We start from the raw sequence: 24932 nt of genomic DNA on the forward strand, positions 1-24932 counted from the left end.
CTGATGGCAAGAGGGTTGCCACTTCTTCCAGAATTTGCTGGGCTCCATGGGAAGGGCTGGGAGATTCAGATATGCCCTCATTATTCTCTCATACATGTCTTACAATTCCCTAATGTGCCAGGCCCGTCCTCCTCTGAGCTAGGGCATGCTGATTAATATCTATTTCTGATCTAATAAGGAGGAATAAAAATAAAACCAAACCACCAGCTGGTGCTATCATTCATCAAAGGGCTGGATTTTCCCCTTCACCTTTTTAGGGATGACACAGACATCCACAAGCCAGCAGGGGGGAAAAACAGGGACGGGGAGGAACTTCAAACCAAGATCTCCTGCCTGCAGCCAAGTGTGACCTTATTTCTGCACTGGGAGTGGGACACACAGTGTTGTGGCAGATAGCCTGCATCCTGGCTTAGATACCTGCAGGGGCAATAACTCCCTCAACATGCAGCCAGGAACCCCTGCTGCTTTTCCATCCAGGCTCAAGCTGTAGATCCTCAGCTCGCCTCAGCCTCCCTTTTTGTTTCTCCCTTAAGTTTCTTGGCTGTCATCTTTTTTTATTCCCATTCATCAATGGCGTTGATGTTTCCAGTGCTCTGCCTCATGCTCTCCCTTCCATTTGATTTTCTGTGAAGTTAAAGCTCATTTCATCACTCAGTAAATATCTCCTAACAAATGCCCCCTACCACTCCTCTTGGAAACAAGTCTTTTTTCTTTGTTTACCGTGACACTGGCCATCATGGCATCTTTCTCGAATGGTGCCAGCTTTCCTTTTTCAGCTGACAGACTCTAATTGCTGCAAAGATTTGTTAATTCCCTTTGGGAATCCTCCTGCTTCCATTGTCAGAGTGGCAAACTGTCAGACCTAGGCAAGCTGTAAACTGGCTTCAGAGCCGTGAGTTACAGTTCAGTGAGTTACAGAGCAAGAGCCAGAATTGCTTAGTTGAACTAAGTGCATCAAGCAATGAAGACTGAAAGGCACCTCTTTCCCATGAAAAAAGGGCCATCTGGCCACGAACACTTTCTAAATAAGAAAGCATTCAAGAACAGGCCCACTGTTTTCTTGGTAGAAGGCCCTGAAATCATTAGACTTGTTCATCGTTTACAAAGACACGGCCCTCATTTCGGATGGTAACATGCATTGCCCCTTGGTATGTACATGTACATGCAACAAAAAAAAGGAGCATCAGGGGACTGTATTCAGGCCAGAGGTGGCAGCTCCAGATGAGGGAATTTGGTTGTTGGATGTAGCCTTGCTCTCAGGAGCATTGCTGGCTCCTCCATGGGTTTGGGGGGAACTAGAAACGTGCATCTGTCTTTCAACATTAGTAAAATAATTAAGCATTTTTTACACCACAGCTTCGAGAGACCTAGACACTTGTGAAAGACAATGCCCCATAATGTACTTTAATACAATTTTCAGACTTCACTCTTAAGTGCTAGCTCTTCTGTAGCTCTTTGTATCAGCTGATCTCACAGCACCTTACAGACAGAGGTTAAGGACTGTGGTTAGCTCTTTATCCACTGGGACACCATGGCACAAGGAGAACTATCTGCCCACGGTTATGCCAAAGACCAATGGCTCTGAAATCCCTGTGCTGCAGTCACTAGGTTTGATTCTCATTTGCTCCGGAGTTCATCTAGTGGATGAAAATTGGTGTCAGTGTTTTTAACCTTCTCTAAACAGAATGTCCTGACAGATGGATAGTGGTCTGTGACCCCAACATTCTGCATCTTCACCTGCAGAAGTAGAACCCATACCCCACCCTGCAACTAGGATTCTGTCAGAACAGCTGTGCAATGACATTGCTGAAAAAAAGCCTTTCTATCCATCCACTTACAGTCTCTGAGCATCTCCCTGTTAACACTTTTTTTTTTTTTTCTTTTTTTGTCAGCTTAGCCCATACCTGAAAACATCAAATTACTCTTTTTGTTTTTTCCAGAGGGAAAAAACAAAACAACAAAATCCACAGGGGTCTATGGGCACGCTGTCCTCAGTCTTTCGCAAAGAGGGCTGGTGAAGAATACCTGAATAACAGTATTGATGACTTTCTGCAGCAGAACCTAGCTCAGCCCCATCGATGTAGAGAGACACAGGACTCAGTTTTAACATTTCCTGAGACAGCATGGAGAGGCCTGCTCAGATTCATATGGATGGGACAGAGGCATCAGCCAGAAGAAATCCATGATCCTGGAGACAGTCACTTTCAAGAGCTAGTTACATAAATGCAAGATGGGCTAATCATCTCAAGAGGCTCAGGAGTCAAACAGTCTGTCCTGTCCACTTTTGACAAGGCCATTTTACCTAGGCCTTGCTGGGCACACGTATAGTACCGCTTCTGATGCCCAAAGCATGTTGGAAGGCACTTAAAGAATTAACCTCCTTGGTCTCAGTACACCAAGGTGGTCTTTCAGCTGGACCTGTTCTAGGTATCTTGTATAAAGCACTAATTCTGTTGCCTGGACTGACATCACACTGTCTATATAAACAGAAAAAGATCTTCATCCTGTGCCGTTCATTTGTTTCTACAAACAACATCACCAGTCCCAAATACTATTTTGACTTTCTTCCATCAGCAACCAGAAAAATAACTTCAAGCTGAAACTACCACTAAAGAAAAGAAACTGTTTTGTTCTATCTTGGTCATGATCAGCACCTTGTGCGTGGTAAACGCACCTCTATATAGTTTTTCTCTGGTTGTGGATTGTCTTAGCTTGAGGAGACACTTTCTGGACTAACTTTATACCTTATTTACTTGACTATCTTTTCTTCCTTTCTCTAAAAACAATTCTGCTTCTACTATAGTCAAAGACAACACTCCAATTGCCCTGAATGGATGTGGGGTGCCACTGAGGTCAATGGCAAAATACACCCATGCTTTTACTACAGTAAAGAAGGCTCATACTGTAAGGTCCATACCATGCCCCTGTAGAGAGGGTGCAACTTCCAGGGATGGCTGTCGCTGGAACAATGTCTCTTTAGGGACTCAGCATGGTGTTACAGAGCAATTTCACCAGGTTTTATTTGACTTGCAATAAGACCAGCACTGAGCTCAAAGACATGAAAAAGCAAACACAAGGCATCCTATAAAATGTCATCAGTATCCATTTCAATAACAGGAAACTACACTTTTGTACCAGTATTTCCTATTAGAAATGCCTGGGTGTAACGCTGTTTTGCTGTAAGCACAATTTTTGGTCCTAACTCCCTGTATTCCTTTCAAAAGCACTGTTCAAGGAAATGAGAGAAATAACATCTAGACTGTGTGTGATTCTTCGCATGCATATTTGTGTTAGCTAAATGAGAAAGGGAGATGTGGAAGTTCTTTTCTAGGTAGAATTATTTTTCTGTTGCCTATGAAAATAACAGAGTTAAGTGTTTCCACATTCTGACAAGACTGTAAATAGTGTGCAGATACAGGAAACACAGACAATGGTAAGCAAAAGCTATTTCCATCTCCCTCTGCAGAGCAGACCAAGGTAGAATTCCATTACCAAACTCTTTCAAAATTACTTCAAGGACTAGACTGGGTTGGCTATCTAGCTGGTAGAACTGAATTAACTCGGGGGGACTTCAACTCAGAAATTTCAGAATATAAATGTTTTACAAGTGACAAAAATCCTAACGCTCAAGAATTTTGCTGCATTGCCCTCATGTTCTACAGTCAAGACCATCACTGAAGGTATGAATATGAAATACATCAGTCTCTCAGCACTTGGAGGATTGCTTTAATTCCCTCTTAATGATTATGTGTCTGAAATAGGTATTTTTACTGTTTTGTATGCAAATCTGTTAGAATATACTGGATATTGAATAAATAAACACAAATTTCAAAGAAACAAAGCTCTGTACCACTTTAAGAGTCTCTCCAGTTTGTTTTTAAATACTGTATTGTTTTAAAACAATATACTCTTAGTGATTCAATTAATCTCTGAAAACACTAAAGGCAGCCTCATGAGGGAAATTAGACAGGGTTTTTATAGCAGAATTAATATGGCAAATCCTCATATCCTGTGGTGTTTTATGTGCTTGTAAAAGTAGAAAAAAATATAAGAAGTAAACTCTGGAGTATACAGTGGAATTACTATCACGTGCTCCAGGATCTCTCATAAGGTCTGGAATTATTAGAGTATATTGAAACTAATTACTAATTCATTCCAGTTCGGGAAAGCCTTCTGACCAAACCCAAGCTTACATCTCGTGAAAAATCAACAGGAGTAAAGCATGTACTAAAATTTAAGCATGTCTTTAACTTCTTTCCTGAATCAGGGCTGTACCTATATTTAAATGACTAAGGTATGATGCCTGTGCATTGTTTCCCTCTGTATTCAAATCTATCTTAGGGATCCTACAAAGCCAAAGATACCTAGTGGTGAATGTACTCTACATTCCACATGCATTTCTGTACAAGAACTCATGCAATATTGGCATTAATACAGACTTAACTCTATGTTACAGCTGAAATGCTCACTGACTTCTACTGCCCAGGCATTTCTACCTAGAAAATTGCTTTTTAAAACTTGGGAGTTTGACCTCATACCCTGTTTTCTTTGTGGCTTTTGCTGGTTTGAATGGCTATTTTTCCCACTGAAGATTATTTTTTTCTTCTTCTTTTAGGCCTTTTCAAGTTCCCTTGCTAGTCCCCTGAAGGAATTATTGGGCTCAGACCCGCCCCAGGATGATACTTCTGCAAACAAAACTCCACTCCCAAGGCAGCACTCACAGGATCAGGTTTTAGATATGTCACTAGGTACAGCTCAGGAAGGCCTAACATTCTTTAGCATGCTCTACAAGGAAGAGCATCTTTAAATAACCAAACGCTACTTGTGGCAGGAAGAAAAGGAACCACCTCTCAACAACCATCTTTCCATCCAAAGGTTCATTTGCCCTTTGGCATCCTGCTTTATCTTATACAAACTGAACTCATGGATTTTGGATGAAAGCACATTTTGGACTCTTTTCATACCACCATCAGCTCTAGCACTTCAGTCTGCTTATGGATATCAAAGATTTAGGTTTTCCTGGTGGATCTGTGGTGAGTGTCCTATACTGAATAGTAAGAGAACCTAAATCTAATTTCATGGCTGGTCTCCTGGGTTAGCAAGGACTCACAGGAAGGTGGCAGGACATGCTGTCCCTGGCTGTGAAGGGAACAGCCTGTGTCACTAAGTGACACCTCCGACTGGAGTTCAAATCCATCATCTCTTAACAGGCAGTCATGACTACTAGTCAGGGTCCCTGGAAGGGCAGAGCCTGGGGAGAGACTCAGATTTCCATCAGCAGAACAGAGGTGAGGGTAAAAGCATGTTAAATTATGTGTCTCACTAAAGCTTTTGTTAAGACAAAAGCTCTAATGAATAATATTGTTGGCATAACCTTGGCCTTTGATATCCTGATACTTTAAAAGCCATATTTTCTCAAGACTGGTGTCTACAGTAGCACCTAGCAGATTAAACAGCCAAAAATTAGCACCCATAACCAAATCTGCACCCAGAACAGTTGAGCACCTTCTGTTAGAGGATCTGAAAGCACTTGATAAATGTTAACCAACATTTGGACTCACAACCCCCAGTGAGGTAGAGCAGTATTATCCCCGTAGGGACAGATAGACCTATTGAGGCACAGGGTTACTGAGAGACCTGCCCCTGTCCAGACACTAAATCTAGGAGTGCCAAAGCTCGAATGAAGGCATCCTGACTACTGCACCTATGCTTGGTCCACAATACCATCCTTTCCCCCACACACTCCAGAGCTTCAACATGAGCCTCTAGCCTTTTGAACTGAAACCAGGATGCTATATACAACAGGTGAAATGTTCATTTAGCAGTCGCATAGTCAGCAAATTAGTCAATTAAATGAAGTTATTTGTGGGCACCAATGATTTCTTGTGCAAAACTCTGTGTGTAAATGATCATGCACTAAAACTACAGGGTGCAAATTTGGTGCATAACTCTTACCCCATGGTAATTCACGATTCTGTCCTCTCTCAGATGCATCTTTTTTAAGTTGCCTTATATGTATCATCACATATAAAGACACAGCCTGCACAGATTGTTTCATACCAGCAGTGCAAGCAAACAAAATGTGGAGTGGCTTTGGGAACAACCCAGCATTCATATAGCATCAAACATCACAACATTATAATTCATTCTAATCACAAGGGATTGCAAGAGAATAAGGAGTAGGTGTATACATTGAAACAAAGGCAAATAGAGCAACAAAGAAAGATTTGATTGCACGGATTTCATTTAAGTAAAGTTCTGTAATAATCAGTTTTATCGAAAGCTTATTCCATGAGAGAGAGGCAATGCCAGCTAGCCTATGACAAAGCTTCGGCGTAGTAAAAACCACCAGCCCTGCATGAATAGATGAACTTTGCATTCTGTAGGAGTCATTACTGATTAATAAAAGCGAAAGGTTTCTCTAAATACAATAAGTTTGCTTTTGTCAGATAGAAGAGTTTCTTAAAATACGTGTTTTTGAACACCACAAAGTTCTATTTGTTATATAAGTAGAGAATCTGGCCATAGTTATGAATACTGAAGTGTAAAAAACCAAATACGTAGTCTTAAACATTACAAAAACTATCAAAACATTCAATATTTTGAATTAACGTTTTTTCCCCTACAAGTGTCTGTTTTGGCAGTGATGACAAGTTTTCTAAACTGATTTGTTGTTATTACTGTTCTGCAGTTGTTGGTTGGTTTTTTTTGTACATTTTTCTGAATGTGTTTTTTTAAACAAAACAAAATCACCAGCTTTTATAAAAAAGAAGGAGCTTGAATCCTTACTCCCAAAACACAGATACAAGGTTTTCCTTTATAAAAAGTGTATTGATTTTTTTGCTATAAAAAGCGACCTATAGGATGTCAGACCTGAAAACAAATTTTCACAGTGTTTTCAGTGTTGGCTGTTCACAAGGCATTACTGTTATAAACAGAGATAGAGAGATACCATAGGGTAATTATGAAAATTTGTTACCAGCTAATAGTGTCTTTGGACCATATGTGAAAGCTGTTCGACTCCAGAAACTCTGCTTTTATTTTTATTTTTTTGATTAATAATTTAACAAATCCCAGTATTTTAATATCTGAAGAATCGCTATTGCACTAACCTTACTTAGCATCTCATACAATCATTCCTAATCTCGTCCAAGCTTCTGCTGGCATATTAAGCATGAAACTAATAAGTCATTTCCCTTCCTGCCCCGTAACAACAAAAACAGTACTAGTTAGTATGCAGGTGCTAAAATCAGAGCTGCAAATGAGGAGCAGGTGAGCAAGCAAATGTTGGCAGTTTGGACAGGTAAAGAATAGAATGTGCTTTACTTGAGCTTACAGATTGGTCAGCAAGAGATTGATTTGCACCATACCAGGGGGAGCTGCTTGACTATCATTAGGAAAATTACATATTTGCAGCAGAAGAAGAAATAATAGAAGAAAATGGGAAATGCACAGGATCGTTGGCATACTGGCCCAAAATTGCTGGCAATATCCATTTTGCATCCCTATTAGAAGAATGGTATCCCTCTATCTCTATAGACTGGCAAGTGTTGGTTTGTGGCACAGAGGATAAATCACAGAAAAAAAACGACATATAACTGTGTGTCCTTTGTCTGATTTGAAAGCACCAGTCACCTATCTGCTTATTTTGGCAGAAGTACTCTACTGTATCTTAAACATAGCTCACAATATGGACAATTAACTTCGTGTCGCTTTACATGGAATCTCCAAGGGAATCAGAGTCATCCAAAGACAGAGGCAGATACAAGTCCTGTAGGAAGAAAGAAAAAAATGTTAACTCACACAATCAGTTTCCACTTTTGGTCATGCACAAGGAGACAGTCAAGTGGTCCAGTTCTGTGCAGCTCAAAGGGACAGGGTGGAATTCTCATGCATTGGTTACTGGATAGTTATCCAGTTAGTTCAAGGCAAAAATCAAGACAGGTTACTTGCACAGTGGAGCAGGTGCACCTTGGTACCAAAAGAAAGATGACTGTTTAATGAAAAGTTTGAGAAGAATTTTTTTATCGCTTCTGGATCAATGTGTCCATTGCAGTACATGCGTGAAAGAGCAGAATCTTTCCTTAAACAGGTCTGTCTGAACTTAAGTCCACAATAACAATTCTTACCTTTATTTGACAGCTACCCTTAGGACAAATTTCTAGGAATATCACCTTCTGTGATGTATTCTTTATTTTACACCATTTCTGATTGTTCAGAAGGGATTAGAACATAATCCCAAGTATATTCATTGGATCAAACACTGAATATAAAACTTTTTCAAGGTCTCTTTCTGGGTATCCATCTTATTCCACTTCTTTGAAGTTGTGCGTGGAACTAGGTATACCACCTTCCTAAGGACTAAAGCTCTCTTTGGACTTTTTTGAACCTTGACACCCCCCCACACACACACACACACCCTCCCCCTGGAATAACTGAGCAAAATGAACCAAAGCACAAATACACAGAAAGGGAATTCACAGCCATCTTGATATAAGACAAGGTAAAATATGACTTCGTGGTGAACTCATTCTAAGCATTTACCATTTGAGCTTTAGGGCAAAAAGAGAAAAGTGATTTCATCATAAGTGGAAAATTGCTCCTGGGAGGAAAACAATGATGCGTGAATATTCTGGGAACCTAAAATGCTACATTCGTGTTTTCTGATTGGCTTAATTTAGCTCATAGATGGATTGGCTTTGCCCTCAGCAGTCACCATCTATTATAAATGTCCTATGGCCTTCACTGGAAAGATCCGAAGTCAGCCGGCTGAAAACGTACATAAAACGTTACAGGTGAGCTTTACTCATCTTTACTAGAAAGCCAATCCTAATCTCCAAAGCCCTGAATGACATAGTGTTCAGAAAGTATTTTAGGTCCTTGGTTGCTGAAGCAAGGGATGCAGTTTACAGCACTACTTTCATTGAAATACACACAAGCAACTGCTGAGTGCAGACCATGGGCTTGATTCTGTTCTTGATTATAAATTAATAATAAATTTAAAAGTACTGTGTTAAAATTGGTGCATGTCCTTAGACTTTAAGCTAAGCAGCTGAGACCAGAGTGAAGTCCTGGGGAAAACACTGATTTCATCTGGATTAAGCTATGCCTTTGTTAAAGGAAGGATGAGTGACTACAGCCTCTCCATATGTTGGGAATATTTTAAGGATCTGATTTTTGAGAAGCCAAAAGTCCACCCCCAGGCTCCCCCAATACCATTCAGTCACATGTCCAAAGTCCTCATGCTAGAGGTGTAATCCAAAGCCCACTGGACTTCTGGGGGTTCTTCACATTGACTTCTCTGTGCTTTGTGCCACCATTGTAACAACTGCAGTCCAGCTTCTGCTACCACTCCTCGCTTTGAGATAAACCATAATCCTCAAACAAAATCAGCTCAGCTTGTGCAATCTAGCTCACAGGGGATGGCATGTGGCTAGCTGACTACAAAACCTCACCACCACCAGAATTTTTTAATTACTCTTCCAGAATTTCAAGGCAATGCTTTTAAAATCACGCTCAGGCTGAGCTACATTCTGATTACTAAAGCAGAAATTCCACTGACCTTCACTCGTACTTAAGTTTACATCCAAATTCCAATTTTTATATCAAGCAAAGACTGTTCAAAGAGGAGAAAAGCAACACTGTGGCTACTACAGAAATGAGAAAGCCCATGAAAATGACAGACTGGACTCAGTGCAGAACAATACCGAATAACAGCACCATGAAAAGCTGTGACTACTTCTATAAACTTTAGGTAAATCAATAAATGAATAATCTATGAGCCACCACAAATTTACTGATCTCATTAGGATGCCATGCTACATGTCAGACACCCCGGATGTTACCAGGAAAAACAGTTAACTGTATCAGAACACAATTACTCCATGGGCAGTAAAAAATCACTTATTTCCTGTAGAACAGAGCATAGCCTTAAATCATTTTTAACAATTCTGGAGAACTGTTTAGTGATTTCTTAGAGCTTCAGTTGCATTTGCATTTCTTCTGCTGCTTATTGGACCAGATTTGCCAACACTTAAGGCTTTTCAAGAGAGGTACACTTATATAAAGATCATGCCTATCAATAACTTGTGAACTTTTCTAAATGCTGATACAAGCTCAGGGTTATCTTTTCTGATCCATATGGATGATCTCCAGCACACATTAATAACTCCAATGGAAGGAATAGGTCAATGACTTATTGTTCATCTTCTTGCTATAGAACAAAGTAACAATCCTTTTAGGTAATGGGCCAAATTCTCCACTATTTCAACTTAAGGAGTTGTGCTTCAAGAGAATATGGACTTTACTTAAATGCCTTTCACATCTGAGTAGACCAAGGAAGAAACTGATTTAGTAAGGTATAAGAAACGTAATACCTTGTGCTTACGGAGGCTCCCTGGGCTGGTAGGTGTGGAGATTGGGGACTGCTTGGATTTGGGTGTAGACAGCTGACTGCTTGAGGTCCCATTTGCTGTCAGAAAATAAGACAGAAGCTAGTAATCTCACAAGCAAAAGAAAGATCATTTCTGTCCTTTGGGGAGCTGGAAGATATCCAAACAGTCAATACAGAAATGCTATTGTTTATTTGTGTTAGGCAGAAGAAAAAAAAATACATATATGAACAGCACGGGTATTCAACTGACCTAAGGCTTTCAACTATTCAGGATACTCAGCTGTAAAAGACAGTGAAATACAAAGGAGCAATATTTTACAATACAAATATTCACCAAATTGATCCAAGACATACATCAATTCTGTGCTCTCCAACAGTTTAACACAATTGAAACCACATGGTACTTAAAGGCATGAGTGGAGACCAGAGGCTGCAGATATCCTGGATCCAACACAAGAAACGTTAAGAATCAAATATACATATTGCAAATTAGATAAACAGCTGCCTGGAATGTCCTGGATGTCGTTAGCTGTGGCTGGGACTAAATGACCCAAAGAAACCTTCCAAAGCCCTGGGATAAGCATGGGGTGGTATGTCCCTCTTGTCCTCTCAGAGATCAGAATCTGGCCTTTCTGGTTGCTCTGTTTATTCACTTTGTTTTGAAGAAAACATAGTTACTCTCCGTGTTTCTTGTCATTAAAAACCAGGTCCATTTAAACTAAAGAGCTTTAGGAAGGGTGCTTCTGTGAGGCTTTCACAGACCCAGCTTGTACTCAAAATGAAGGAGCCCAGGTCTCTGTCAAGAGTCATTATGTATTTATCGGACTAAAAAGGAACCTAAGGAAATAGCATATTGTGCACAAAAATGAAGGCAAACAAAATGGAATCAGGATAAATTATTTTCTTCCTACCATTGATGTCCTTTGAAGAAAGCTAATGTCTTCGATAATTTCCAAGTGTCACCCTACGTATTTCATAAAGACATACTTACTCCAAGCGAACTTGGTCATTCATATGCTGTGTACCAACTCCAGGGACACAGAGCCTCACCCTGCTCCTGTTACCAGGGGTTATAAACATACAGCTCCATCAGCACAAGCAGCATTTCTTGGGGGAAGGAAATTACAACTCATGCTGTCTACATCAAAGTATATTACCTTCCCCAGTCTTTTCTTTCTGCAATCCAATCAGCAGCAAGCTGGAGGCCTTATCAGCATTAAACTACACATCCCAGTCAAATGTACAGAAAGTGACATTTCCAAAACCTACTCCAGATGTTAATATATTCAGCACAAGCCACAAAACTAAACCCCAAATATTTTGATTGTCATTTCCTTAAATGGCAGTAATGTTGCCTACCCTCCAGTTAACTATACACGTTCCTACCCCTTTAAAGAAAGTATTTTTACTTGTGTTGATGTTTCACAAAGAAAGACAAGCTTATCATGACCCAGGATTACTGTCCTGCTCTCTAAGTGCCTGCTACCTCTGTGCATCATTACTCTAGCTACAAAGGCACATGCACAGGAAGATAGAGGACTTCAGCGTATGGCACTTACACTTTCAATTGTAATAGCTGAATATGCAAATTAGATACTTGCAATTAAGCAAGTATTTGAGTGTCTGGAGGAGACCTAAAGAATGCATAAGTATCATACAGTAACAACAATGTATGCAACTGTATTTTTAAGAGCAAAATCAGGAGTAACTGATAAAGGTGTAACTATGAAAAGCAGAGCAGCAAGATATGTACCTGAACCCACCTTGCAGCTTTTTTTCATCTCCACTGCCATGGAAAGTGGATGTGAGAATTTGGAATCTCTGCTCTGCATCTGTGCTAGGCTGGGGAAGCCTGCCTGGGCTGTGAGACCAGTGAGCTGCCTCTCAGTGCTGCAGTCCTGCCCCTGGTGGTGCTGGGCCATGCTGAATTTAATTCTCATGTAAACACGTGAACACATTCCCTTCCTCAGGTCTACACACACACTGCAGCCAGTGGGGCTAAAATGTGTCTGGCCTTTACATCAGTGCTTTGTTGCAGAGTCTGGTCCCAACCACGCAGGGGTATGATTAACCTCGAGTGCATTACCTGGGGGGGGGCTGCTGTATGGGGACAGTTAAGCATAAGCTCAATTAAACACCTCTAATGCTCAATGGCAGAGCCTGGCTTGGCCTCTGGACGGCAGGATGTCCCACTCCAGGGCTCAGCCCCAGGCTTCACACCTGGCTGAAGGGGCGCAGCCTGCTCAGCCCTTCCTAAGAAGGGCACTACCTTGTACAAACCACTCAGTATTTAAATAAAAATAAATCACTGGAGCCAGGACCAAACAGATATTTCTTACATGTCATGTGAGCAGTTATGTTCCTTCTTCCTTATCCACTGATGAGCAATTCCATATTGGAACTTTTTTTTTTTTTCAGTACAGCCATAGACTTCCTGCTATAACTTTTGGCTTCATTCAAGTTTTTCTAGTTGCAAAAATATTCATGAAAGACTAAAATCTATAATTCGTTTTTTGAATTAATTTTTGGTTGGGTTTTAGGTCTTCAGAATCTACCTCATTATTCTCTGGGGTAGCAGCATAACCCTTGCGTTAATGCCTCGTTTCTGTTACCTTCTTGGGAGAAAGAGGGAGGCAGTTAAGTTTTGTAGTATCACTTAAATTTGAACGTATGTGTAAACAAACATGTGCTGTAAGCCACAGGACAAAGGAGGAACTTGTTAAAGCAGCTCAGATTTAACCGATTCTTAGTGAGGTACCTTTGATGTAGAAGGCACTATTGGGAAGAGGCTATTCATCATAGAAAGGTTTTTTTTCCATTATAAATGCACCTTAACAAGAAAACAAATATTGACTAAAACATGGTAAAAGTAATGATTTATAGATAATTGGGGCATAAAGTGCCTCTTTACCTCCCTGTTCCAACTCAGGCCATTCTTTATTGATTGGAAGAAAAATTAGTTAGGGAAATCCAGCAACTGTTACACACTGCTCCCTGCTCTGCGACAGGCCACTTTTCACTTTGCTGCAGTTCTATGGAGTGAGCTGCCCTTAAGATTGGTGAGGAAAAACATAGAGTTCACTATTTGCCATGTAATGAAGGCAATTCAGGAAAAAAACAAGTGACCTTAGTTTTTTTATTAAAAAAAATGTACTAATATAATCTTTATTAGCTGGAATCCATCTCTATTTTCTAAAATGCCTCTTTCTTTATTTCCAGTTATCACTGATCCTGAGGCAGGAAATAATCCTTCCTAAGATGAAGAATGCCACCTAACTGTACAAAGAACCCAAATATTCCTTCCACAAACAGAAAGACCGAGATAATGGCTAACAGTCAGTATGCAGCAAAAGGATGTAATTGCTGCAGGGAAGGACAGAAATTCCCTAATACAGTGAGACTTTTAAGTGCTACAGTAGGGATATTAATATTTTATGAGCACCAATGAAAAACAGATGTGACATCCAAATCAGAAATCCAACAAGACAGATGTGTATCATTACAGACGCTCACACAGAGTTTTGCAGCAGGAGCAACAATTAAGAAGCCCAGTTTAATTTTCTCTGTCTGCTAATGAAGAATAGTGTTCATAATCAAACTTGCATACACTTCTTTGGAACTCAAATGCAACGAAACAACAAGAGGCAAAGAGCAGATCCCAGGTAGCGTATAACGCTGTTGCTCCACTGAAATCTGCTGATGACTTACGGTAGCTGAGAATCCCACATAAGCTTGGCTATGGGAAACCACTATTTATAACCATCTTTCATTTGAATTCTTTTTTCTTTCTTTCTTTCTCTTTCGTTCTTTCGTTCTTTCGTTCTTTTTTGCTTTTTTTCTGTCAGTTTATTGTTTGCATATTGTATGTTATTTATGTCATTGTATTTGCTTTGCAACCTCAATTTGCTTTAAAGCTCCTCTGTGCATACGACACATCCTTTAATTGCATGAACATGTGTTACCTTTTTTCAAAGGATCTGTGCCTCCTTCAGTGCACAAGACAATTTGTACTTAGGAGATAAATAAGGTTTGTCCAGCAAAAGAGAGGGAGTATGGTGAATATAGCATCACGTCATGTTTGAGGTGGCTATGAGAGATCCAGGTAAACTGAACTCTCTGCCTGCCTCTCCCCAGATATTTTAGCCAAACTTCTCATATGCAATCGTTCCTTGAGTGCTGCTCAGGTTTGCTTGGCTGACTCAGGCTCTAGATCTGGATTTCCAGCAATGACAAAGCACTAAGACCTCTAAATGAGGTTAGTGAGGTCCGTCTTTAGAGTTCACATTTCTATCGATGAACAGAACAGGAAAAAGCAGGGCCAAAAGATTACAGTAAGTGCTAAAAATCTGTGGAGATACCTATATCTCTCCCGCTTAGGAAAATAAAGCTAACACTGCTTGCTCCATCAGGATTTCCACAGTTCTGTGGATGACTTCCTAGTGTGGGGAGGACATGCTCCTACACCACAGGAGAGAAAAAAAAAATGTGAAATATTTGGATAGTCCAGGTCAGGGTTTGAAGAGACACCAAGAAAATAAGAAAGGCAACAGCCAGAACAAGGAGAGCATAAAGAAAATGTAGAAATAGCAGCTCATTTACCAAGTACGAGCCATCCTGCCCTCCAGATCAGAAGAGCCTGCAGAAAACATGTTGACTCCATTGTAGCATTTATTCAGGAGTGGAAGAATTCAGATTGCACAGGCATCCTTCACTCAGGCACCTCCCAGCTTCCAAGCACTCAGCTCTGCACTGTTGGTACCCCTCTCTCACTGCATTTTGTGAGGGTGATCTGTCCACTGGATGCGTACTGCGGATTGTCAGCTAGCAGAACATAAGTAAGTGCAAGTGCTATAACAAGCTGCTCTATCTTCTGTGCAATCCAAAAGACATCTGCTGCCTTTTTAACACGTTCATAGATAATGACCCCAGGGAGCTAGATCTGCCGTCACGACAGACTGACATTCTGTATCTGTTTTGCTAATTGCTGCTGCTCTGTGAATATGCTTTTGTCCCTCTATCCAAACCCTCCCATTAGAGGAGTAAGACATTAAAGTCCTGTAGCAGTGCCTCAGAGCCCTGCTCATAGGGTCCCTGAGCCAAATCAAGGCAAAACTGGAGAAAAGACATCTTCAAATTTCAGCTCAGGTACCTGTGGCTCTGGACTGAGGGACTAAGATCATGCTGGATTTAAAACTTTCCTACTGTGCATACTTTTCCTATGTGCATATGCACATACAATTAAACTCGTTTATTATGTGAGCTACTCTAAGATACATTCAGATTTTTATAACAAAGAAGTAAGGGCAAATGATATCATCATTTTCACCCCATGTTCTTCACCTGAGATTTAGCTCTGTCTTTCATTTGATTTGACTTTTTATTGGAGCAGTCTGGTAAAGAAATCCTTAGTCCTAATTTTCCCAAACTTCATGCTGACCTTACCCATTTGAACTTCATGGAACCTATATGACACCTTTGTCCATCCCCCTAGACAATACCAGATGGCTGCCTCATATCCACCATATCTTTGAATTACCATTGGGTTTTCTCAGTTACGCCAGCACATAAACCCATCTGTGAGTTGCTGTGGCAGGACACAGAAGCAGGAACACAGAGCCATATCTCCTCATGACCAGTCTTTTTCTGTCATGCCAGGAGTAGGAACTGGATGTTTTTCTGCAGGTATAGCTTAGTCTGATTTTTATTGCCCTACGCTATGTCATTTAGCAAAGCTGACTTCATGGAAAGAAACATAGAGGCTGGAAAGGACCACAAAAGCTTTGTAATTCTAATTCTGTGCACTGAATTGCAAGCAGGTGTATTTGGGTCACCTTCAATAGAGATCTGTCTAAATTATTTTTTTAAAGCACCAAGTCTGACAGGGACTCACAAACACCCTAGGAGACCTGTTCCAGTGAATAAGATCCATATGATGGGAAAGTATTCCAATGCATAATCTATATGCCCCTTATTAAAAATTAAACCAATGTCCTGTCCTGTCCCTTATGAGCACACAAGAAAATTGATCCTTATCCTCTTTTTAATACTTCAAATGCACTCAGAGAGTACTAAATTGTGCCTACCCAATCGTCCTTTTTTCTGACCTGAATCAGTCCATTTCCCTCAACTTTTCCTCCAAGAGTCATTTTTGAACCTTAGGGATTTTCTTCTGGATTTTTTCTAGTTTGCCTACATGTTTCTTAGCATGTTCTGCCTGTACCATAATGGAGCGATCATTGTGGTGCCTGAAGAAATAGCTGGATCAAAACAGAAATACACTGGCATCGCTAAGAAGGTTTATATATGGGTTGGGGGGTTAACGAGATAAGGAAGAAAGGATTCCCCTTGGGAAAATAAGGATTGTGGTCTGTTACCATCTGGTTGTAGCAAGACACTTCTTCATTCTTCATTCATTCATCCCATCTTCATTCATTCATTTCAATGACTGTATGGTAAATGAAGAGATAAAAGTACCATGCCAAGAAAACAGTGTTTAACATGTTTCTGTGGATTAGCTACTTCATTTTTCGAATATCGTTGAAGCTGAAGGGCTCTGGCTGCCTAGGGGGAATTGAGCTTTTCACATAAGGCCATGACATGTCTAGGCAGGAGGCAAATTGCCTCCGGCAGAAGGTAGCAACTTGACTGGTGAATTCGAATCACTGCAGCTGGAGCTGGTATTCTCTGCGCAGCTGCACTTCTGTGCATAGGCTTTTGTCCTGATGTTTTTTAACAAAATGTTTTGTTTGTGTCTTCTGTTGCTCCATGTTAATCCTTGTTATCTTGGAATGGGATCTGACCACTTACATACTTGGGTGGCTCATTACCAGGATGGCTGTAACAAGACAACCAAAGAAAATGTTACAATTCACATCTAGCTGGCGATAAGACCAATTAAATGGCTTAGAAACTTCTTCCTTTTCAGTGCTGGATTTACAAACTTTTACACATATTTCCTTCTGTATTCTTCTATTATTCTGACTCAGGTGGCTCCAGAGACCACAGTCAGGAACAAAGTTTTCAGTGCCATCAGGGGAAACTGAACTCCAGCCAGCAGTACCCTCTGTGTCTCTCACAGAAAGCTAGTTATACCAGGTCCTATGTTTCTCATTGAGATGTAGATCACTAAATCCGTAGCCAAAACCAAAAGGAGCAAAGGCTAGCAATGAATGTAGATCAACTGGCACAGAAGGCAGATCCCTACACTTCCAGGCTGACAAATCAGCTTACATGGGAATCTACACAGTCTGTGACGATGGCTTTCACAGCGTAAGGCCACACAGTTGTATTAATTCACCTGCATAATCCTGCAGCATGATTGAATGACTGAAATGAACATGTTAGCGTGCAGGTCAGTGAAGCAGTCTTTGACCAGCTGGAGGGTTGACAGTGTCCTGGCTACTGTGTGCTGTGTGGCTTGCTTCTGTTGGAAGTCTGGAGTATATATTGACATCACTCTGCTGATGGAGATGTCTCTTGTCTCTGGAAATCTGAGAGCTGGTAGCTTTTGTTTTAGCAATATTATTTTACAAATGCTTTCAGAATACACTGATTTTTTTTTTCAGAATACACTCTTTTTTCTTTTTTCTTTTTTTTTTTCCAGAAATATCCCCAAATAAAGAGTCTGAAAGCTCTTTTTTTTTTTTGCATGATTCCATGTGTACGTTACACAGCTTTGAATACACATTGGTATTACTCTCTTGGACAATCCATTGGTAAAGAAGGATTGATCAGCTCAAATGATGTACCCAAAGCCATGGAGTGAGTCAGTGGAGGAGACTGGAATAAAACGCAAGTCCCCAAATACCCCAGCCTGTGTGGAGGATAGCTGCTGCTATTCGGGCACAAAGCATTTCCACAGCTTTAAAGGAGAAGTGTTTTATTTACGCTGACACACAAAGATTAGAAGTGGAGTGAGAAACAGCGAGTGGTGGGGGAAACGTATGAAATGTTGTCATGCTGTCAATGTTACATCCCCAAAATTAGCAACACTACCAGGCTGTGCTGAAGCAGTTTTTTCTGTTCCCCCTGCGCTGTAACAGCAATGTAGTACTTTTGTCCGCTATCTACTGGCATAAGAGCTGTTGCCAAGGAGTGAGGCACAGCTGTGCATGCACAATCTGCCCTAAGCCTTAGCTGCCTGTGTGGGCACCGCACGTGCACTGGCAAATGCTACTGACCACTGTCCAGATGTAAATTCACTGTATTCTCTTTTTTGCTGCTGATGAATTATGCACCATTTTCCCAGCTGTTTTCATGGGAAAACAGAGTGAGAAATGAAAGAAAGTAACATCCTGTAAGTGTAGTGTGTTTGTAATAAGAAAGGTTCAGAATTCTTTCACACAAGCAGTTAGGAGACTCACCTCAGAACCTGAATTAAAATCAAGAGATTTCTCAAAGGTGGAAAAAAGGATAAAAAATACTACATGGAAAGGAACTGAAAAGAATAGAATCTAATAACATAGAATCAAAGAAACTCCAAGATCTGAAATGACAACCACAACAGAGTGAAAGGCAGCAAAGACAAAAGGTACAACTAGGTAGGAGATCAAGCATACTGAAAAAATACTTAACGTACTTGAAACAAAACGGCTTTTAAAACAAAACTGTTTTCACGGAAGAAATAGGTGAGAATTCTGAAAAAAAAATGGGTCAGATCATCTTTTATTAATCAGGCTTCATTCAGCATTCCCTGCCTTTCTCAAGGTGATAACTTCAAAATCCAGACAAGCCTGTTGATTGTTTATGTAAATATTGACTCTCAGGTAATGTGTAGACACACTTTCTTTATTAGAAATTCAAGGGACAAGGAGACAAGATGGTGATATTCTTTTTTTCTCTCTGTATTGAGAAAACAACCATCTTTGATTAACTTTCCAGCACTAAGAGTTTGGTCATTTTCTATTCTCATTAAACAGGCCAGGCTGCTACTTCTCCTGTACGGACATCACAGGAAAGTACGAAAGACCTTTGTCTACATGGATTAAAGAAACTTGATTTGTCCTTCATTACAAGCCTTAACTCCAGGAGCTGGCTATTGTTTGACATATCTGGTTATTTTAATCTCCCTCTGAAAGGCTCAACTAACTGTGTTCATCAGACTTCATCAGATGACTCACCGTTTTGTTCTCGTGAGTCATTCAATCAGTTAAAATCAAGAACACAATAGTTGCCATTTCATATTAGACTACATGCTCATGCAACAAAGTCTAGTTCTGGTGGCAATTAGCACCTGATGCTTATGGAGTTCAAATGATGTCTCAGAACTCATGCATGGCCTGACTCCTAGATCACTGAATAGGAGATTGTTTGGTTTTGTTTTTAATCAACAGCAGATTTTCAATCCCATTTTCAATACACCTACGCAACTCCACCATGCATTTGGTATTGTATAAGCTTTTTAGATTACAGCAAGCCCAAGTTTAAGAACAGTGCGTACTGGAATGTTGAAGGAAAACTCTGAATGCAGAATCAACTTATAAAGAAGTAATTATTTAAACCAGAGTCTTGGCATGTGCCAACCAATTTCACATTGTCTTTTTAAGTAGCTAAAGAACATCCAGAGACCCTAAACAAATTAACTGCTTCATGGGGAAAAGCCTTTTGAATACCGTTAGGAGAATTTTAAATCTAGTAATCCAATATCTACTGATGGTCAATTGTTGAGTGGTGTTCCCATAGAAAATACAATGTGACACCATGAAAGTGAAAAGCAGTTTCTGCTTTATATCACCTGTGTTAATACTGTGGGTCACTTGAATTCAATCTGTGAAGCTTTCCTGGAATCCTGAAATGCTTAATTGGTGATTTGGCCATTTTAATGAAAGGCCACGTCTGGCTGTCTTTTGGAAAAAGTAGCAGGACAGATGATAAACCTAGAGACCCAATCTCTCCATTGTATGACTGTAAAAACTACCAATTACAAGAGGTGTGATATTCAGCCAGGCCTCTAATTTATAGTCTCTGCAGCTCTCCACGTGTGCTACACTGCCAATCCAGTTGCTACTGAAGAGGGAGGGAGGCATTTCAAACGGTGAAAGCTGCTGCAGCAAATCAGGATTGTCATTTTGCTTCTCTGTTCTACTGAATGAATGTCTCTATCACGTCAATAAACCCACCACCAGTTCTCTAGCTGGTAGGTCACTGGTCTTCTTTAAATAGTGTTTAAAAGGGGACACTTCTGACTTGTACAATAATTACCATTTGCATTGCACAAGAGGTTATTCCAAATCAGTCTGTACCTAAAGCAAACATACAGGAACATTGTGGGCCTTGATTTCCTACCTGCAAATAGGAAACGCTTGCTTTTAAAGATTTTTAGAGCAAGAGGCTGTGAGACTGTGGCTGGTGTCATCCCAAAGCCATGATTACACTTAACTGACAGGGAATTCCTCTCCAATATTTATTTAGTGACCCTGTAAGCTAGCACCAGCTTCTTATGCCAAAGTCTCAAATGCAAACACCAATGGTCAGCGTATCCAAAGACACACACTGCATGTTTTCTTCTTGAGCAGAGTTAATATTCAGACACCAGAAAACAATCACTCACCATCTTGATGGTTACCTGAATCAGCTGGAGACTTGCTGCGGCGCATAGGAGCTGGACTCTTTGCTGAGCTCTTCTGAGGGGTGGGAGATGACTTACTGCCCGTGGCAGTCGCCGGGCTCCCTTTCATCACCCGGCACTCTGAGGAAACAAACAGCAACCGTGGTCATGTCCCTACCTAATCTCGCTGTCTATGGACAGTAGGTGTGAAACACCCAGGGGTGCCTTAGTGCTTTTTGTCTCCAAAGACCTGTAGAAAACCTCAACATCAAGGGAAAAACTGGCATTTCCACATTTTCTTCAGGGCAGAAAGGTGACATTTTAGGGGGAGAGCAAAGGAACAGCTTTGCTCCTCTAGAGGAGTTGCTGAGACTGTACATCTAGATCAGGCTGTTCTCCCTGGCAGGGCCCATCGTTCTACCTGTATGCTATCGAGGATTTTCTGCCCTTCCCCTTGCCTTGGTGCCCACCAACAAATGAGCACAGTGAAAACAGTCAGCACCTAGTAAGGGAAGCATCAGGCCAAAAAAAAGTTAATCTCCTATAACCCTCCCGTGAAGACCTAGTGGTAGAAATGATGAGTGCCATTTCCGCAGGTGTAGAAAGCCAGCAAATAGCTCATGGCATGACTTAAAGACCTCTAAGTTGTGCCTGGGACACCTGCCCCAGGAGGCTTTCACCCAGCCTGAACCAACCTCTTTCTGTGTTTCAACAAGCTGCAACTTTGCAGATGCAGAAAGCAAAGATGACAAAATGGTTTTACAGAACATGTCCTCTGTCCTGGCCAGTCATCCCTTTCTGAAAGGTTTACATAAACAAATCTATTAGATTTATGTGCTTAAAGATAAAAGCAGATGAGACTGTGTTTTCTTAAAAAAATAAGTAAGCTAGGAAGAGGGGGAAATGTAAACACAATCGACAGTGTCTTGCAGAAGGGAACTAAATGCTGACAAACTCACGTGCGTCCCAGGAATTCAGGCATGTCAGATCTTCAAAACCAAGATTTATTTACATACAGAGTACATAGAAAAAGAACTTTGCCATCCTTGAAGCTAACTTTACTCAGTTAGGATGGTGGTAATAAAAAGGGAATTCCCTTTTTTATCAAACGCTAACTGGTCTCACCTAATCTCCTACAACAGTTTGTCCTCACCAGTCTGTGAAGAACAGTGTGTTTTTTTTATAGGTGTGAATTAGATGTTCCACATACATTCAGGTTTTCATTGGGAAGTTCAGCTCAGCATGCATGGGCTGGACTGAGAATCCCCTGGACTGCATTCCCTAATGGGAATGAACAAATGCAGTACAAGGTGGATCAGTAATTGGTCAACCAAAAACAAGTTGTCTGACCTAAACATATGTGCTATTTATTTATATATCAGAATGTCTATGAAAATGTAATTGCCCTAATTTTTTCCCCAGGCCTTCCTCATTTTCAGACAGTCAAAAGCCAGCCTCTTTTTCTTCCAGATGGTTTGTGGGAGAGTTTGCTGTTGGGTCATGCAGTACAAGAATGTGAGGAGATGATTCCCTGTGCTCCAGAGATATTGCATGGTGATAATTAAACCTACAGTAAGTTTATTCTCTCTCCTACTAAATAGATTTTGCAAACTGTAAGTTAGGTTAGAAATAGTTGTGTGTGTGTGTGTTGTTTTTTTCTTTCCCTAAAGTACCTGACTTCTTAAAGATGATGCCACAGAAAGGCTTGTAGGGCCTCAGAACAGATATACTCCAATTTTTTAAGCATGTATAGGAGTAATGATGGTGGGAGAAGTTGACTATTTCTCCTTGGTACTAAATAATCATGTTTGATGAGGCACTGTGAGATAGCCACTCAGGAGAGTGTGCAAATTACTGTTCCTGGTATTAGTCAGCCAGGCCAAAACATGGGAAAAAATCATCTTTGGGCACTGGAGAAGTAATATTTGTTACGGCTCTTACACAGAGCTGCGTAACAAAAACAATGCAACGTTTGGATCTCAGAGAGCAATTTGTTTGCCCACACCAAGACACCAAACGCTATATGAGGTGCCTCACTGGGGTAGAGTGAGTCTCCTGGTGCCCCTGCGTCATATCTGTAAGTCAGATACAGGTTCTCAGAAATCAAGGGAGTTTAAAAGGGTGTGAAACATCAGTTTTTAGTCACCTGAGTTACTCCGTAAATATAAACCTGAAAAGGGAAAATACTTTATGTTGCCTCCTTTCAAGAGATAATCCAAATTTATTTTCTCTCCAAAGAAGTAATTCCTTGCAAAGAAATTCAGCTTTGCATTTTCCAGCACAGAAATGCTGACGGAGGGATTTCTCCAGCTCAGCCGTTGGCAAGTGCCAGTACACCAAAGGCAATTACTTAGCATTTGTACATCTTGAAACAAGGTAGTAAATGTGGGGATCTGATTGTGCTGACATCAGTATAAACAGGCCTCTTAACATCACGGGGGTGAGATTTCAGTGTGCTGATACTGAAACCAGCGGGTATGAATGAGACAGAGCAACAACATCTGGAAGGTGCTCAGCAAAAGGGATTATAGGGCAGAAGCTGTGGTGGGCAGTCAGGAGGAAAAAGATGACATAATCTGTTCTTACGGTATTTCTCGTTTTGTTTCCTGATGTCCTGCCAGAGTGAACATAAGAGCCAGCAATCCAAGTGCATGTCATCCAAACAGGCAAGAAAAAGTACCCGTGACAGAGGAAATTTTAATAAGTGACATTCATCTGCAAGACCTCAGCTTCTCCTTGCAGCATCTGACTCATAACAAGGAAGGATGATGAGTGGATAATGGGAAAACACTGCTGGCTAATGGCTTCTCATCTGTTTCTTGAGAGGTGCAGGGCACCCCCAGCCCCCTGAAAATAAAACGGAGAGCTGCAGTTGTTCAGCGCCAGCCCAACAGCAAGCTTGGCTTATTTTTATTAGAGAAATCCAAGCTGGAAAAATTAGCAGAAACCAGGAGTGTAGGCAGAGAGCTGGGCTTCCCATCAAGTTGTTCTGCTAGGATTGCATGCAATCTGTTTTACAGTGTGGGACTCCCCATGGAGCTGACTCAAGTGCAGAGCGTTAAAATAAAATATGAAGCTCACGTTACAGATCACTCCTCCAGCCTGACACAGTTCTCTGTCTGCAAAGTTTCAGCTGAACCTTGGAAACACTGAAATACCCAAGACCACCAAATGGGTTCATCTGGAGTACACAGGTGAGAAGTACCAGTGTTAAATAAAATCAGTCTTGCTGAGAAGTCATAAAAATGTGATGTTTGAAGATTAGAGGCTGCTTTACCTCCTGGTATACAGCAAGAGTTCTCTTTGGTCTTCGATGCTGAGCCAGTTTGTAGCATACAAGATAGCATGTAACTCCTGTTCCCTACACAGGATACCTACAAGCTTTCAGAAATAAGTCTGAATGTTTGGAGACCACATTTTCTTCTAGTGTAAATAGTCAAAGCTGCATTCATTGACTTGCTGCACTCACTGGCACCAGCAGACAGCCTGTGCTGTTGGTGTATACAGTTGCCAGGTAGAGTAAGTGGAAACTCCTAGAAGCAAGCTCTGTATATTCTGTGACATCAAAAATTTAATGGTTTAATTGATCACAGAGACTCACATTATTACAGATTTGTGGTTACAATCATGACAGGGACAAATAATGGTGCCGTCCCAGTCCCATCTAACAAGGGAATTACTGCTCTGCTTTTTGAATCAGCAGAAGAAAGAAGTAAAGGGAGTGATTTTTCTTTTTAACTGTGCTTGTTCTCATTTTTAATATTCACAAGGACAGGATTGACAAACAGTGTGTATGTGTTTCAAATAGAAAAGTAGAGACTATTCTTCTACTGTTTAGTTCTCAAGAAAAATATTTTCATCTGATTGCAACTGGATAAAGTTTAAAGGATATACAAGACCAGATTTTGCAATAAATATCAAAGTAATGGCACGGTGTAGCAGTCCACCTACTTTGACATGGACTATCTCAGTCAGTGTTTGCCTAATTAAAAT

At 40.7% G+C, this 24932-nt stretch overlaps 1 protein-coding gene across 18 annotated transcripts in view; it reads right to left on the reverse strand.

Annotated features, from left to right (window-relative positions):
• Positions 1–75: 75 nt before the first annotated feature.
• The window catches only part of DCX (doublecortin), a 125734-nt gene continuing 100877 nt past the window's right edge, over positions 76–24932 (reverse strand). For 12 of the 18 annotated variants that reach the window (XM_067005361.1, XM_048070635.2, XM_048070634.2 and 9 more), the window contains 3 exons: positions 20943–21080; positions 10374–10471; positions 76–7771 (listed from right to left, as the gene is read on the reverse strand). In XM_067005361.1, the coding sequence (XP_066861462.1) occupies positions 7715–7771; positions 10374–10471; positions 20943–21080 (293 nt within the window). In that variant the 3' untranslated portion in view covers positions 76–7714. The other 6 variants (XM_013185152.3, XM_067005354.1, XM_067005355.1 and 3 more) reach the window with 6 other exon arrangements.

Source organism: Anser cygnoides, chromosome 13 (genome assembly GCF_040182565.1).
Source record: "Anser cygnoides isolate HZ-2024a breed goose chromosome 13, Taihu_goose_T2T_genome, whole genome shotgun sequence".
In the NCBI taxonomy this organism is placed as follows: domain Eukaryota; kingdom Metazoa; phylum Chordata; class Aves; order Anseriformes; family Anatidae; genus Anser; species Anser cygnoides.